Source organism: Pristiophorus japonicus, chromosome 18, assembly GCF_044704955.1.
Source record: "Pristiophorus japonicus isolate sPriJap1 chromosome 18, sPriJap1.hap1, whole genome shotgun sequence".
In the NCBI taxonomy this organism is placed as follows: Eukaryota; Metazoa; Chordata; class Chondrichthyes; family Pristiophoridae; genus Pristiophorus; species Pristiophorus japonicus.
The window spans coordinates 73,547,039-73,563,867 of record NC_091994.1 but is presented as its reverse complement, the minus strand read 5'-3'; the positions used below and the strand labels follow the sequence as shown (position 1 = coordinate 73,563,867).

The 16,829-nt window shown below is 43.5% G+C and overlaps 1 protein-coding gene across 4 annotated transcripts in view; it reads right to left on the bottom strand.

Moving 5' to 3' along the window:
• nphp4 (nephronophthisis 4) overlaps positions 1-16,829 on the bottom strand; it is a 516,026-nt gene that overhangs the window by 66,196 nt on the left and 433,001 nt on the right. For all 4 annotated transcript variants that reach the window (XM_070860148.1, XM_070860151.1, XM_070860149.1 and 1 more), the window contains one exon: positions 4,387-4,515. In XM_070860148.1, coding sequence (XP_070716249.1) covers positions 4,387-4,515 — 129 coding nt within the window. The remainder of the gene's footprint in view (positions 1-4,386; positions 4,516-16,829) is intronic.

Genomic DNA, 16,829 nt, shown 5'->3' with positions numbered 1-16,829 from the left:
TAAGAGGTCGATAGGGCGGGAACGTCCACCGCCCTCCCCAAAAAATGAGGCCAATGTCACAACTGTCGGCGACACCACGCTGACAGAGCGGTGAGTGCTTTCTGCACCTTCACCACTTCTTTGAGATGGTTACGGCTCTTTAAAAAAGGGGCAATTTCAGCCCCTTAAATTCTAAACATTCTCAGCACACATCACATAAATTTGCATTTCTCATCTTTCAACACCAGAGGAACCAAAACACAAAGGAATATTATGGACTATTAAACCGAGCTATCTTATTTTTACCTAATTTCATCCAGCTATTTGTTTAAAATTAAGTATAATAGTATCATAAAGTATATAATTTATAACTCAAGTGGAGACTGTTACTCATGAGTTGTTAGGTTGGTCCGCTCAGGTGATATAAATCACACCCCAGGAATCTTTATAATGGAGTGCCTTTTTAGAAGTGCACTGAAGGGATGGAGAATTCAAGCTGGCCTATCATAGGGTCAGTGAGGTACCCTTGTGAATTCCTCAACACTGAATATAGCAAAGGCAAACTGAGCCATTTCAGCAGTAATGGAGGGTAATTTACAACTTCACTGCCTGGGCAATTACCCGGGAGAGTGAATCGCTAGCCCTTTATAGAACCTGCTTGATTTCTGTTCATGTAACAGAAAGGGAAGGGGGAAGAGAATGTGTGTGTGTGTGCGTGAGGGAGAGAGAAAGTGTGTGTGTGTGTGCGTGAGGGAGAGAGAATGTGTGTATGTGTGTGTGTGTGTGTGTGTGTGTGTGTTAGCACGAGCGACAATGTGCATGTGTGTGAGGGGCAGAGATAGAGAGAGTGTGTGTGTCTGAGAAAGTGGTGCGAGAGAGAGTGTGTGTTCATATGTGAAAGAATGAGAGAGAGCGAGTGAGAGATAGAGGCAGAGGGAGAGAGTGAGGGAGAGAGAGAGTGAGAAAGAGAGTGAGAAAGAGGGAGAGAGAGCAAGAGAGAGAGCAAGGGAGAGAATCATTCCTAGAATAGATATTAAAGCAAGGCCCTGTTTCTCTGTCGGTGGACCGTAAAAGATCCCATAACAACTTTTGAAGAGGCATAGAATTCTGACCAACAGTTGTCCCATAGATGGGAACCAGTGGATGTAGTGTATTTGGATTTCCAGAAGGCATTCGATAAGGTGCCACATAAAAGGTTACTGCATAAGATAAGAGCTCACAGGGTTGGGGTAATATATTAGCATGGAGAGAGGATTGGCTAACTAACAGAAAACAGAGAGTCGGAATAAATGAGTCATTTTCAGGTTGGCAAACAGTAACTAGTGGGGTGCCGCAGGGATCGGTGCTGGATCCTCAATTATTTACAATCTATATTAATGACTTGGATGGAGGGACCAAGTGTAATGTAGCCAAATTTGCTGATGATACAAAGATGGGTGGGAAAGCAAGTTATGAGGAGGACACAAACAATCTGCAAAGGGATATCGACAGGCTAAGTGAGTGGGCAAAAATTTGACAGATGGAATATAATGTGGGAAAATGTGAGGTTATCCACTTTGATAGGAAAAATAAAAAAGCAAATTATTATTTAAAAGGGGAGAGATTACAAAAGGCTGCGGTACAGAGGGATCTGGGGGTCCTTGTATATGAAACACAAGAGGTTCGCATGCAGGTACAGCAAGTGATTAGGAAGGCAAATGGAATGTTGGCCATTATTGCAAGGGGGAATGGAGTATAAAAGTAAGGAAGTCCTGCTACAACTGTACAGGGCGTGGTGAGGCCACACCTGGAGTACTGCGTGCATTTTTGGTCACCTTACTTAAGGAAAGATATACTAGTTTTGGAGGGGGTACAGAGACGATTCACTAGGCTGATTCCGGAGATGAGGGGGTTACCTTATGATGATAGATTGAGTAGACTGGGTCTTTACTCGTTGGAGTTCAGAAGAATGAGGGGTGATCTCATAGAAACATTTAAAATAATGAAAGGGATAGACAAGATAGAGGCAGAGAGGTTGTTTCCATTGGTGGGGGAGACTAGAACTAGGGGGCACAGCCTCAAAATACGGGGGGGCCAATTTAAAACCGAGTTGAGAAGGAATTTCTTCTCCAAGAGGGTTGTGAATCTGTGGAATTCTCTGCCCAAGAAAGCAGTTGAGGCTAGCTCATTGAATGTATTCAAATCACAGATAGATAGACTTTTAACCGATAAGGGAATTAAGGGTTATGGGGAGCGGGCGGGTAACGGGAGCTGAGTCCACGGCCAGATCAGCCATGATCTTATTGAATGGCGGAGCAGACTCGAGGGGCTAGATGGCCTACTCCTGTTCCTAATTCTTATGTTCTTATGAAGAAAGATTGAGAGAGTTAGGTTTATATTCATTGGAGTTTAGAAGAATGAGAGGAGATCTTATTGAAAGATATAAGATTCTGAAGGGGCTTGACAGGGTAGCAGAGAGGATGTTTCCCCTCATGGGGGAGTCTAGAACTAAGGGGCATAGTTTCAGAATAAGGCCCATTTAAAATGGAAAAAAGGAGGAATTTCTTCTCCCGGAGGGTCGTGAATCTTTGGAATTCTCTACCCCAGAGAGCTTTGGAGGCTGGGTCATTGAATATATTTAAGGTGGAGATAGACAGATTTTTGAATGATAATGGAGTCAAGGGTTATGGGGAGCAGGCGGGGAAGTGGAGTTGAGGCCAAGATCAGCCATGATCTTATTGAATGGCGGAGCGGGCTCGAAGGGCCAAATGGCCGACTCCTGCTCTTATTTCTTATGTTCTTAGAACCAAACACAGCTGAGTTGATCATTCATCTCACTCCTGCTTGTGGAATCTTGTGTGCAAAAATAGCTGCTACATTTAGCTATATTAACAGTCAATTCAAAACAATTCAAATCAATTAATTATATATGAAGCATTGCGAGATGTTTCTGAGAGATGAGGAGATTGGGGACATGCCATCTTTTAACCTACGCCCAGTATTCTGGAGTGCAAGTGTTTATTGCCCAGAACAGAATGCTGTCTCTTATAGTGGTACTTACAGGAAGAATGGTAATGGCTTCAGTTCACCATCCTTTGCCCATGCAAGTGCTTGGGGTAAAGGCACTGACCAGGGCAATATATACAATGGTCTCAAAACATAAAATGATCCACTCATTGTTGGACATCTTGGAGAGTTAAGGGTTAACAATTGAACTATCTTGTCTGTTGGAGCAACAGGTTTTCTAAGATAAACAGGATAACTGCAGGTGCCATAGAAGGATGGATTATATTCTGCTCAAAATGTCTGATTATTATTACCAGAAATAAGTGACTGGGATGACATCGACCATGAGTAAATAACTTTAGTAAATAAACATTAGCAGAGGGATAATTACATAGGATTACATAGGTTATACGGCACAGAAATAGGCCATTCGGCCCAAACAGTCCATGCGGCATTTATACTCCACTCAAGCCTCCTCCCATCTTTCCTCATCTAAATCTATCAACATAACCCTCTATTCCCTGCTCCCTTATATGCTTATCTAGCCTCCCCTTAAATGCATCTATATTATTCGCTTCAACCCCTCCCTGCGGTAGCGAGTTCCACATTCTCACCCACTCTTTGGATAAAGAATTATCTTCTGAATTCCCTATTGGATTTCTTGGTGACTATCTTATATTGATGGCCTCTAGTTATGCTCTTCCCCACAAATGGAAACATTCTCAGTGTATCCATTCTATCAAAACCTTTCATAATTTTAAAGCAGGCTCGAGGTGCTAGATGGCCTACTCCTGTTCCTAATTCTTATGTTCTATTGGGTCACCCTTCTTTATTCAAGAGAAAAGAAACCCAGCCAATTCATGCTTTCCTGAAACCCTCACATTTCTGGTATCAACCTTGTAAATCTTCTTTGCACCCTTGCCAGTGCCTCTATATCCTTTTTATAATAGTGACCAGAACTGTACGCTGCACTCTAAGTGTGGTTTATTAACTATGATATATCGAGGGGACCTTTAGGAAGACAATAAAGCTAGTCCTCAAAGGATCCAAGAACAGATAAGTCAGGAAGTCTTGGTTATGGAAAGTATCTCTGAAGTAAACAACTAAGACTGTTTATGTAAATAGTCTGTTCTTGAAAGGATTCAAGAACAAGTAAATCACGTAGTCTTATCATACTATGAACCTTTGAAGTAGGGAAACTCAAGTGTGCAAAGGAGAATGTTTTTTCCAGAATTAGTTGGAGAGCTTGAAAGATAGAGAAACTGGAAGTTACTTCTTTATACGGTATAGACTGACCACCATATTTATATGAATAAGGTATGTTCTATATACTCCATCACCGAGTGTCTTGTGCTTACTTGAAGCGTGGCCTTGTGAACTATAGAAGGAAGGAGGTTGACTAACGGTTGATCCAACACTCACCGTTGCGGGTCTCCACACCCACTGCAGGCAGGCTCCCACCAGAAAACCCGCTGGTCCCGTCAAGGGAGGCGATGATCCTTGACTGAGGAATAGGCAGAGAACTCTTCACTATCCGCTCAGACTGGTGACCTAAGGAGACAAAACTCATGACAACACTATCCAAACCCCGCATTAACTCGTGTTACATTACTATGAGAATAGTGTTGATTTAATTTTGGTGAGACCAGTTCTTGATTCAATATTAGTTATCTTGGGATGTCCAGCCTGCTATCTTCTTACCTTACTGTCAATACTGATACAAAGTAATTATTCAAAATGTCCACCTTTTCTTTATTTTCATTTACAATATCACCGTTATCAGTTTGCAAGGGGCCAACAGTGCTTCCGACTATTCTCTTTTTCCTAATATAATTGTAAAAAATAGTGTTGATTTTGATATCCCTTGCAAGTTTCTTTTCATACTCACTTTTTGTAGCTCTTACTATCTGTTTTTTCACCTTTTGTTCTCCCTGTTGCCATGATCTGTGTTAGTTTTTGCATTTGTGTATGTTTTTTCCTTTAGTTTTATGCTGCGCCTTACCTCTTTAGTTGTCCATGGCTGTTTTTTTGGCAAGTAGAGCTCTTACCCCTCATGGGTATAAACTGGTTCTGTATCACGTTAAATTCTTTTTTAAATACCTCCCACTGATCTTCTGCCATTTTACCCGTTGACAGATTTACACAAGTTTACTGTGGGCCGTCTCTGGGGAAAATATTCGCCTCCACCCGAAACGGGGCGCACCTTCTGTTTTATTACGTTTTTCTCCGCCACATGGGTTGCAGCAGAGGTGCCGTCGATATTTGTCACTTGGACGGTTGTTTGCTTGGGCGGATGTAGTTGCGGTTGAGGGGCGGAAATGCCCTTGCAGTGGGTGGGCCACCCCAAACACATCAGTGCCGCACTAACGAGCACGTCGCTGATGACATCAGCTTGCCGCATCGCGCTGACACGTCACAACATCTCTTCCCTTCAGTTAAAGGGAAGAGCCACTGTGAGCTCTGCATATTTTTAAGTTAGGTCCACTGGGCCACTAGGGAGGGTTTCGACCGTACCAGTGGCCTGGCACCCAAGAGGGGGTGCCAGGCTGCCTGTTGGCGGCCCGGCCTAACCCGGAGGCTTAATTGTCGGGCCGACCTGGTAGTCGGCCAACAAGAAAAATAAAATGTTGTCACCGGCAGCGCCACCTCCCCTTTAAGGGCGGCTGTGCTGCAACCAACAAGGCCCAACAAGGAGTGCTCTGACAAATAAAGCTGCCGGGGGCACCGGCCAGCAGGCACCACTCCCGCAGGGCAATTTCTCAAAAGGGATATTTCCCGCGGGGGCAATTTCGGGAAGCATTCGCCGCCTGTCGGTAAGGGGTCGGCGTGTGCACAGCGCGGCGGGAAACCGGGCGGAGCAGTCTCCTACACCACTCTGCCCTGATGAAGGACAATTTGCAAAATGGCGGCACCTCCGCAGAGAGTCGGCGGCTATTCTGCGCCGCCTCATGGCCGCCGCTTTCAGGCGGCCAGAGGCCTCATCGAGAGAGGCAACTTCAGCCCCACTGTCTCATAGTGTAGCCTTATTACCTAAGTATTACCTAAGTATAGTATTACGTAAATCTACAATCTTAGTAGCTGCTTAGTAGCATTTCTCCCTTTTAAACACTACATTGAACACAATCATAATATGATTGCTATTAGATAAATGTTCGCGCACCGTCAGTCTATTAACTAAATCTAGCTCATTAAAACTATCATGAACACAATCAAGAAATTCACTACCTTTCTGACATGGGCTAGTCTGCTTATCCCAATCTACATGTAAGTTAAAATCCCCCATTAAAACCACTCTGCCTTTGCTACATGCTTGTCTAATCTCTGCATTTATAATTGCAACAAGGTCATTACTGCAGCATCAGGATTCGGCCATTGACCTCGTCCAACCAGCAACGGAGATCCAGACAGGTCGCAGGGTCAGAATTATGCTGCTAGCCTGTACAGCCTGAGACCGCTGCCTACCCGTGCCCAGAGTAAACTGTTCTGACAGCAATCTGCCAGTCTGCAATTATGTTAAGGCTGCATAGAGCGACAAGATAGGACCCAGCCACAAAGTAGACGATTGTGTAATTCCCCATCAACCACACCTGGAAACTGCACAACTATAACTGACAGTGGTTGATTTAAAATGCATAATTTATATTACGTAACTACACACTGCATTCTACTGGAGAAATAATCTTGCTTTTATCAGGAGACTTTGTTGTAGTTTCGGTTGTGAGTTCATACAGACTCGGTTTAAAAAGACTGCTCAGTAAGTAGATCCTGTTTGCGGTGAATGCTGGCCCTAAGTCCCGACCCATCTCATTGGCTGACGCAATGGTGTCAATACTCGCTCTGTTATGTTATTGGGCCCTCCTCCGCTCAGAAATACAGGAAATTGGCAAACCAACTCTGTACAGGAACAACTTTTCTAATTTGTGTGAAGTAATTTCAGATTTTTATGATTATGAACAGACATAAAGAAATGGAAAAGAAATTGCAACAAAAGTAATAATCCTGTTATTGTGGCCGCTCAGGAACCATTGTGGTTCCCCGTAGTGTTTGATTTCCTCAATATACAGCTCTTTACAGTGTTTAAAGAGTGGGAACACATCCACCAGGGTCCCTGCTCTAATTTTCTGCAGGATGAAATGGAGAATATACAGAGTTTGATCGAGCAGCACAATAAATGTAAACATTTTTGGAAACATGATTGTTATAAATCCAGCAAGAGGATTCAGGACTCATATTCCTCATTAATGATATTACCTCCTGACAATTTGATTCAATAGGCACTTTAAAAGAACATCCCCTTTCTAACTATTGTAAGTTTTAAAGTGCTAACCCTTAAATTGTTTTTGATACCCTAATGGAGTTCTTGCTTATCAAGCAGAGGAGAAGGGTAAATTGTACATTTACCTTTATTCATAATGAATTATCTTAATTTGTCGATGGCCAGCTTTTACACTTTCACCTCAACAAACTCAGGCAATCTTTTATCCTAATGTTGTACTGATTCTTAGTCCCTCACGGTTGACAGTATCAAAAGCCTTTGTAAAATCAAAGAAGGCCATGGACAAGGGTTGGTGCTGTTCCCTGCATTTCTTTTGCAGTTGTCGCGCGGTGAAGATCAGTTGTTAGACGATTCGGTTTCAGTTTGGCGTGCTCACTGGAGCAGGTTTAACTTGAACTCAAGTTACATGATTCCACGAATAGCGACGTGCCTGATTTTAACGGGTATCTGTTGGTAGAGTCATCAGTTTGTGTAGTTATTGTACTTTCAAAATCAAGCAGTGGATAATTCACAAAATCGGCAACATAAAGATTTCAGTACATCAGCTTACTGACAGCTGCAAAGTCTGTGCAACTTTCCTATAAATCTCATATTTACAACTCCCACTTGAAATGCTTCCTGCGGTGCCCTGTTTGCTCAATCCTGACTTCTCAACTCCTGTACCTGCTTAATGTGTCCTTCTCAGGCATTTCTCTATCCACATCACGCAGCTGCTATTACTTTCAACCACTTTATCAGCTCCAGTGCAAATCTACTGGATTTTCAGGCATCTTAATGACATCTAGAGCCTCGATGTCTCTTGTCACATCCTGAAGCAGCAGCTGCAGATCGGTGACGGTAATTCTGACAGCACTGGCTGGGATCTTGTTGCTGTTGCGACAGCTTTAAGTGCTAAGCTCACCTGCATACACCAGTAGTGCAGGTTCACCGACAGTGTCCTGTAAAGATCCTCCCCAGCTATCGCGGAAGGGCGGGAGGGCCACATGCACATTCTTTTTTGTCACCTGCTGCATAACCAGAAAGAAAGAAAGACTTGGATTTATATAGCGCCTTTCACGACCACTGGACGTCTCAAAGCGCTTTACAGCCAATGAAGTACTTTTGGAGTGTAGTCACTGTTGTAATGTAGGAGACGCGGCAGCCAACTTGCGCACTGCAAGCTCCCACAAACAGCAATATGATAATGACCTGATAATCTGTTTTTGTTATGCTGATTGAGGGATAATTATTGGCCACGACACCAGGGATAACTCCCCTGCTCTTCTTCGAAATAGTGCCGTGGGATCTTTTACGTCCACCCGAAAGGGTCGACAGGGCCTTGGTTTAATTTCTCATCCAAAAGATAGTGCAGCACTACCTCAGCACTGCACTGAAGTGTCAGCCTAGATTTATGTGCACAAGTTCCTGGACTGGGACTTGAACCCATAACCTTCTGACTACCCACTGAGCCACCCACTATCCGATCCACTATCCTATCCACTAAGCCACAGCTGACAGGGTGACTACCTCAACACTGGCAGCCAAAGTTCTTAAAGAACAAATATAAACACAACATTAAAGCAATGCACAGCAGGAGACAGGGCTTATCCATTATTCTTTTTAGGGATCAATTTTGCTTGTAACACAGTTGCTGAGCATTTCGTTCCCCTGTGAATGTTTGAGCTTTTTGAGGTGAGCTGGGAACAGAACACATTAGCACTTTGTTTCAGCATCATGCACTCGCAGGCTGGATACACAGGTCTAATTAGATGCAGAGTAAAGCTGCATTGCTCCAACAATGTATCTCACCTCAACCTCAGGGTAATCCAGCACTTAACTTTTCTTTCCGTCTTTTACACCTGACGACCTCCCGAGTAAGAACGCTAATATGCTGACAGATTTCACCTGTTAGGAAGAATGTCGAGCCTGCTTTAACCTTTTATTTCATGCCTTGTAGAGAAATCAGACTTTCATCCAGCCACATTGGGCTGGATTCAAAGCAGATCAAAGAACAGTGTGCATTTCAACTACTACTCAATTTTTCAGCATTCATGAGAGAACACAGTTGTTCAACATCGAAACATTCATTATTTCAGGGAGGAAACACATTCCAGTCTGCGACTCTCCTTGCATTTTAGAATGTATTTTCTTCCCTCAGTTTAGGTTGCTTCCAATTCACAGAGGGTGGCCTACATCCAATGCTATACTGTAACTAGTCCCTGCAGGTCAAGCATTTCCCCACAGGAGATGGAGGAAAAAATAATCTAAGCACTAATATGATTCTGATTTCACTTGCTGTATAGGAGCCAAGATAGAATTTCAGAGCATAAGAAAGAGGAGCAGGACTATGCCATTTGGCCCCTCGAGCCTGCTCCGCCATTCAATAAGATCATGGCTGATCTGATCCTGGCCTCAACTCCACTTCCCCACCCGCTCTCCATAACCTTACACTCCCTCATCATTCAAAAATCTGTCTATCTCTGCCTTAAATACATTCAATGACCCAGCCTCCACAGCTCTCCGGGGTGGAGAATTGCACAGATTCACGACCTTCTGAGAGAAGAAATTCCTCCTCATTTTAAATGGGCGACCCCTTATTCTGAAACGATGCCCCCTAGTTCTAGATTCCCCCACAAGGGGAAACATCCTCTCTGCATCTACCATGCCAAGCCTCCCAGTAGCAATCCCTTGCCTCTTTTTGGTGGAGAAGAACAGCAATGAATTCCAAGTGAGCCAACATCTCACAGCTGGGCAGGTTGTGAATGGCGGTCCAGAGGTACATGAGGGGTTAAATTGGATAACCCTCGAAAGGTGTGGGGTTCTCAGCTCATGATTAACCCACGCCCGTTCATTGAGTTGCAGGCAGGATGCTGAATTGGTGCTGCCCGCTGATGTTCATAATTGGTGTGTGCAGCCAGTGCTACCCGCGCTGTTTGTTGGCTGCACACATCAGCAGAGAGCCCCAATATCGCGAGTGGCTAGCGCTATTTAAAAGCCTCTGAAAGGGAAGATGTATTGTGGCTGCAAGAAGTGGTAGGAGTCGTTTGAAAACTGAATCCGATACATTGAGGAATGGCTGAACATGCAAGAGAGTGTGCAGCAAGAATTTCTGACAATGTAGTGGAGGTCTTGGTGCAAGATGTGGAGAGAAGGAGAAATATCCTGTGTTCACGGTGGGGCTGGAGGCCCTCCAGACAAGTAGTGAGGTAAAATAGCATCAGAAGTCAATGCCAGGTGTGTAGCTCCAAGAACATGGACTCAGTGCAGGAAGGAGTTTAACGACCTTACACAGATTGTCAAAGTGAGTTCAGTTTCAAATGCCACATCCTACCAACTGCACCACTAACCTCATGAGCTGCACAATTCACTGCACCTCATCACCCCATGACCAACAATCTATTAAATCAGTACTCAACATTTCAATTCATATGCTTTATCTCGTCCTCACTCACTTAGCACTGTTGCAAGCCTCACACACAATATGCACAGCTCACATGCACTAGCAGCTATTCAACCATGACAGTCGCATCACCCTAATATATTGCAGGAATCTCACTGACACACTTCCCTCTTTCCTGCAGATCAAGGCGGCGCATAACAGCAGGAAGCAGGAAAGATCTAGAGGAGGACAAGCATGCCTGTATGTTTTAATCCCCATGGAGGAGTCAATGCTGGCCATAGGAAGGGGCATTGCTGAGACCGGGGCCACAGGCAGGACTGGGGGGATTGATGAGGAGGGTCCCTGCATATCTAATCCTCCTTCTCCCATCCAACTTCACCCTCATCTCACAATCTCTTCTAACTCACAAGCTGCAGATGGTGTAAGCATGCACTTCTTACTTTCTTCTCTCCCTTCACCACAACACAACCTTTGTCCCTTTTTCATTTCAGATACTCAAGAACTGGAACCTTCCCAGTCAGAGGAGGAAGAGGAAGAAGACAGTGACGATGAAGAGACACTATCACTTGATCTTACACTTGTAACCTTAGCTCTGAGACTGACACCGTGCATTTTAAAGAATAGGATAGAGGAGGGACCTGCATGTGGTGAGATATTGGGCCATCGCCCACTAGCCAGCCTTTGACTTGCCGTGCTGGTTCAAATACACGTGAAACAGAGGACTGCTGCAGAATGAAGGAATCATAACTACTGTCAGAATAATGGGCATTAGCCTGCATGATACGCACACCAGGTTTGAGGTTGCAGTTGTGCCTGCAGCAGTTGACAGATTTCAGTCACAACCTCTATTATGAAGGAAAGACATCTCGTGCATTGGTTCTCACTGAAGTGGAGGTAAGAGAATTGCTTCCTAAAGACCCTCAGGAATACCCTGCTGAGAGCCTTTCTCTCCTTCCTCCTCCTCCCTCTTCCAGCAACTTGTCCTGCTCTCCGTGGCCTCTCTTCATTCTCCCAGTCGTGTTCAGTTCCAAGACGAAGCCCTACTAAGCCATCCATGTCTGGAAGCAGATTCTTACAACACAATATTTTATATGACAAAAAAGTACTTCAGCACCAGCCAAATCTCTCCCTACAGAGTATTCAAACTTTAGCCATGTATAGGAAAGCTCCAAAAACACATATAATTGCACCAGCAGCCAGAAGAAATAATTCAGCAAATGACCTGTAAAGAGTCGTTCATGATCCCTTTAAATAGCGCTGGTGGGGGTCCTTCATGCTGTTTAATGTCATGTCCAGCTGTGCGAGGTTAAGACTGAAATGTGGAGTTCCAAAGCGGCAGCGCTGGCTTCAAATCAGCGTTGCACACTGATTTGCAGCATGAGCTCACTGCTCTGCATACTGCTGACCATCGTTACATGCCCGCGCATTAACACCTTTACCAATATGACATCCAGCACACTTCCCGTTGGAATTTAGACATCATTTTGAAACCTAAGGTAGTTGCATTGTGCCTAAAATAATAGGCGCTCCACAGCCCAATTTAACCTCTATATAGTCTCAAATCTGCCAAAAGCTACAGCTGAAGGGGAGACAGGCCACAAGTGACCCCCAACTCCCTACAAAGCTTTAGAAAAATTAGTCCAGGCGGAGCTCTTTTTACTGCACTCCATAGTATCAACAATCATGGCTCTCTCCATCCTCCTCGAGGCTTATTTAATAACGAAATACTTATGGTAGTGTATATCAAATTTGCACAGGGCATTTGGTTTTTCAAGAAGGCTGAAGAGAAACACAATTACCAATACAATGGATTGCAGTCTTATAGGGCCTTTCATTCCAATTCTTGGCATTGAAATCAAGGAAGAGGCATATAAATTGTCCTGAAAAAGCAGCAAACCTGAGGACTGGGAGAAATTTAGAATCCAGCAGAGGAGGACTAAGGGTTTAATTAGGAGGGGGAAATAGAGTACGAGAGTAAGCTTGCAGGGAACATAAAAACTGACTGCAAAAGTTTCTATAGATATGTGAAGAGAAAAAGATTAGTGTGAAGACTAATGTAGGTCCCTTGCAGTCAGAATCAGGAGAATTCATAATGGGGAACAAGGAAATGGCAGACCAATTGAACAAATGCTTTGGTTCTGTCTTCACTAAGGAAGGCACAAATAACCTCCGGAAATAATAGCGGACCGAGGATCTAGCGAGAAGGAGGAACTGAAGGAAATCCTTATTAGTCAGGAAATTGTGTTAGGGTAATTGATGGGATTGAAGGCCGATAAATCCCCAAGGTCAGATAGTCTACATCCCGGAGTACTTAAGGAAGTGGCCCTGGAAATAGTGGATGCATTGGTGGTCATTTTCCAACAGTCTATTGACTCTGGATCAGTTCCTATGGATTGGAGGGTAGCTAATGTAATCCCACTTTTTAAAAAAGGAGGGAGAGAGAAAACAGGGAATTATAGACCAATCAGCCTGACATCGGTAGTGGGGAAAATGTAGGAATCAATTATTAAAGATGTAATAGCAGCGCATTTGGAAAGCAGTGACAGGATCGGTCCAAGTCAGCATGGATTTATGAAAGGGAAATCATGCTTGACAAATCTTCTAGAATTTTTTTTAAGATGTAACTAGTAGAATGGACAAGGGAGAACCAGTGGATATGATGTATTTAGACTTTCAAAAGGCTTTTGACAAGGTCCCACACGAGAAATTAATGTGCAAAATTAAAGCACATGGTACTGGAGGTAATGTATTAATGTGGATAGAGAACTGGTTGGCAGACAGGAAGCAAAGAGTAGGAATAAACGGGTCCTTTTCAGAATGGCAGGCAGTGACTAGTGGGGTACCGCAAGGTTCAGTGCTGGGAACCCAGCTATTTACAATATACATCAATGATTTAGACGAAGGAATTGAATGTAATATCTCCAAGTTTGCAAATGACACTAAGCTGGATGGCAGTGAGAGCTGTGAGGAGGATGTTAAGAGGCTGTAGGGTGACTTGGACAGGCTAGGTGAGTGGGCAAATGCATGGCAGATGCAGTATAATGTAGGTTATCCACTTTGATAGCAAAAACAGGAAGGCAGAATATTATCTGAATGGTGACAGATTAGGAAAAGGGGAGGTGCAACGAGACCTGGGTGTTATTGTACATCAGTCACTGAAAGTTGGCATGCAGGTACAGCAGGCGGTGAAGGCAGAAAATGGCATGTTGGCCTTCATAGCGAAAGGATTTGAATATAGGAGCAGGGAGGTCTTACTGCAGTTGTACAGGGCCTTGGTGAGGCCACACCTTGAATATTGTGTGCAGTTTTGGGCTCCTAATCTGAAGAAGGACATTCTTGCTATTGAGAGAATGCAGCGAAGGTTCACCAGACTGATTCCCAGGATGGCAGGACTGACATATGAAGAAAGACTGGATCAACTAGGCTTATATTCACTGGAATTTAGAAGAATGAGAGGGGATCTCATAGAAACATAAAATTCTGACAGGATTGGACAGGTTAGATGCAGAAAGAATGTTCCCGACATTGGAGAAGTCCAGAACCAGGGGTCATAGTCTAAGCATAAGGAGTAAGCCATTTAGGACAGAGATGAGGAGAAACTTCTTCACTCAGAGAATTGTGAACCTGTGGAATTCTCTATCACAGAAAGTTGTTGAGGCCAGTTCGTTAGATATATTCAAAAGGGAGTTAGATGTGACCCTTACGGCTAAAGGGATCAAGGGGTATGGAGAGAAAGCAGGAATGGGGTAATGAAGTTGCATGATCAGTCATGATCATATTGAATGGTGCAGGCTCGAAGGGCCGAATGGCCTACTCCTGCACCTATTTTCTATGTTTCTATGAAACATTTTATTTTACCAGCGTAGAACTAAACACGGGGAATAACACACTACATTAAAAACACACAGCCGTTTACTGTGGGCCTGTGATGCCAACAATCAAAATATTATTGCTGGTAAAGTGAATGAAGTCAGTGTTTGTGTTATCACATAATGCTGCTGGTCACTTTGAATACTGAAATAAACAACTAAAAGCTTCATGAATTATTAAACGCTAAAGATCTGGGATGGTACAGCCTAATCTTCCTGCTCTTACAAAGAATAAGATTGGGATGAGTAAATCCTGAGCAAGCTCTGCCGTTTGAGAGCAATTATAACTGAGAAGCAACTCCTATTCCAGTTCAGTAGTTCATGAATGAAGATTCTTGACCCAATTATTGCTGTTTCATGGGATTTTCAATCGTGTGCAATGCAGGATTTGCTTTTTATGTAACTGCAGCATTCTCTAGGATTAGCAATCATGGAAATAACCCGGAGCGATAGTGATTTCACTAAAAGGGGCAACCTTGAAATGATCTGAAACCCAAAGTTTGTCCAGACCCAAAGTTTGTCCAGGAGACCAGCAGGAGGAATTCACCAAGGGGAATATATTCCTGGAGGAGTTGACTCATTTTTGGGATACACTACCACAGGGCCTGGCTCCTCTGTACTTCATCCAAGTGGGTATTATTCACATGGAAGACTGGACAGAGAGTATCAACAAACTGACTGACACTTTGTAAAAGCAGATGGTATCAAAGCCAAACGCTACCCTGTAAATAGCGTGTGAAAGCAAAGGGAAGCCAATGTTGTTTCTTAAAGCCTTGTTAAATACCAAAGAGGAAATTGTGCAGCATTTCACAAGGAGTGGGGGATTTTTAAAAAGTGCATTCTTAAATCAAAGTTAATGAAGGGGTTTTTGCCTCTGTCTTCAGAAAAAAAAAGAATGCTGCCAATGACACAGGAGGTAGTAGAGAAATTGGATAGGATAAAAATAGATAAAGAAGTAATACTTAAATGTTTGGCAGCGATCAAAGTAGAAAAGTCAACCGGTCTGGATGGGATGTATCCTAGGTTGCTGAGGGAAGCAAGGGAACAAAGGCAACTGGAGTCGGCTACTCAGCCCCTCCAGCCTGTTCTACTATTCAAGAAGATCATGCCTGATCTGTATCTTAACTCCATTCACCTGCCTTGGCTCCATATCTTTTATACCCCTGTCCAGCAAAAATCTATCGATTAGAGATTTAAAATTATTAATTGAGCTAACATCTATTGCTTTTCTGTGAGAGACAGTTCCACACATCTACGGCCCTTTGCGTGAAGAAGTGCTTCCTAACTTCTCTCCTGAATGGCCTGGCTCTGATTTTAAGGTTATGGTCCCTTGTCCTAGACTCCCCCACCAGCAGAAAAAGTTTCCCTCTGTCTACCCATCAATTCCTTTCAAAATCCTAAAACCTCAATCAAATCATCCTGTGACCTTCTATATTCTAGGGACTAAAAGCCTAGTTTGTGTAATCTCTCCTCACAATTTAACCCTTGAAGACCTGGTAACATTCTGGTAAACCTACGCTGCACTCCTTCCAAGGGCAATATATCCTTTCTAAGGTGCAGTGCCCAGAACTGCTCACAGTACTCCAGATGTGGTCTAACTAGTGTTTTGTATAGTTATAGCAAAACTTCCTCCACTTTATATTGTGGCCCTTTAGTTATAAAGGTTAACATTCCATTAGCCTTTTTGGGTGGTGTAATGTATTTGCTTCATGGATTCTTTGCTTAAGAATTCATAGCAGCACATTGCTATTGAGAACTAGTTGGTTTATTAACAAAAGGTTTAATAATCACATTACACATTACCAGTTCATCCACCAGGCTCACAACCACCTGCCTCATCATGGATCCCCCAAACCCAACTGGCTGGGGTTTTATTGAGTCTAGTGAACATCACGTGACTGGCTAAGCCACTCTCAACTCAACAGCTCTATAAACCCGTGAGCATACATTATAGGTGGAAATTACAAGTGCTCTGGCTACAATCTTTCAATTGTCCTTCGATATGGGAGTGGTGCCAAAGGACCACGGGTTGCAAATGTTATACTCCTGTTCAAAAAAGAGGAGAGGGATAAATCAGGTAAGTACAGGCCAGTCAGCTAAAAGTTGATGGTGAGGCAACTTGGAGAGAGTAAAATTTGGGACAAAATTGTCACTTGGAAAAACATAGGTTATTCAATGACAGCCAGAACAGATTTCTTAAAAGAAAATCATGTTTGACTAACTTGATTGAGTTTTGCGATGAAACATCATCATAGGCGAACGAGGATGATTTGCTTCCACATGAGTTCGCAGATGTTTCAATGAAGGATCCGATGTTCCAGTTCTGAACTCCAAATGAAGA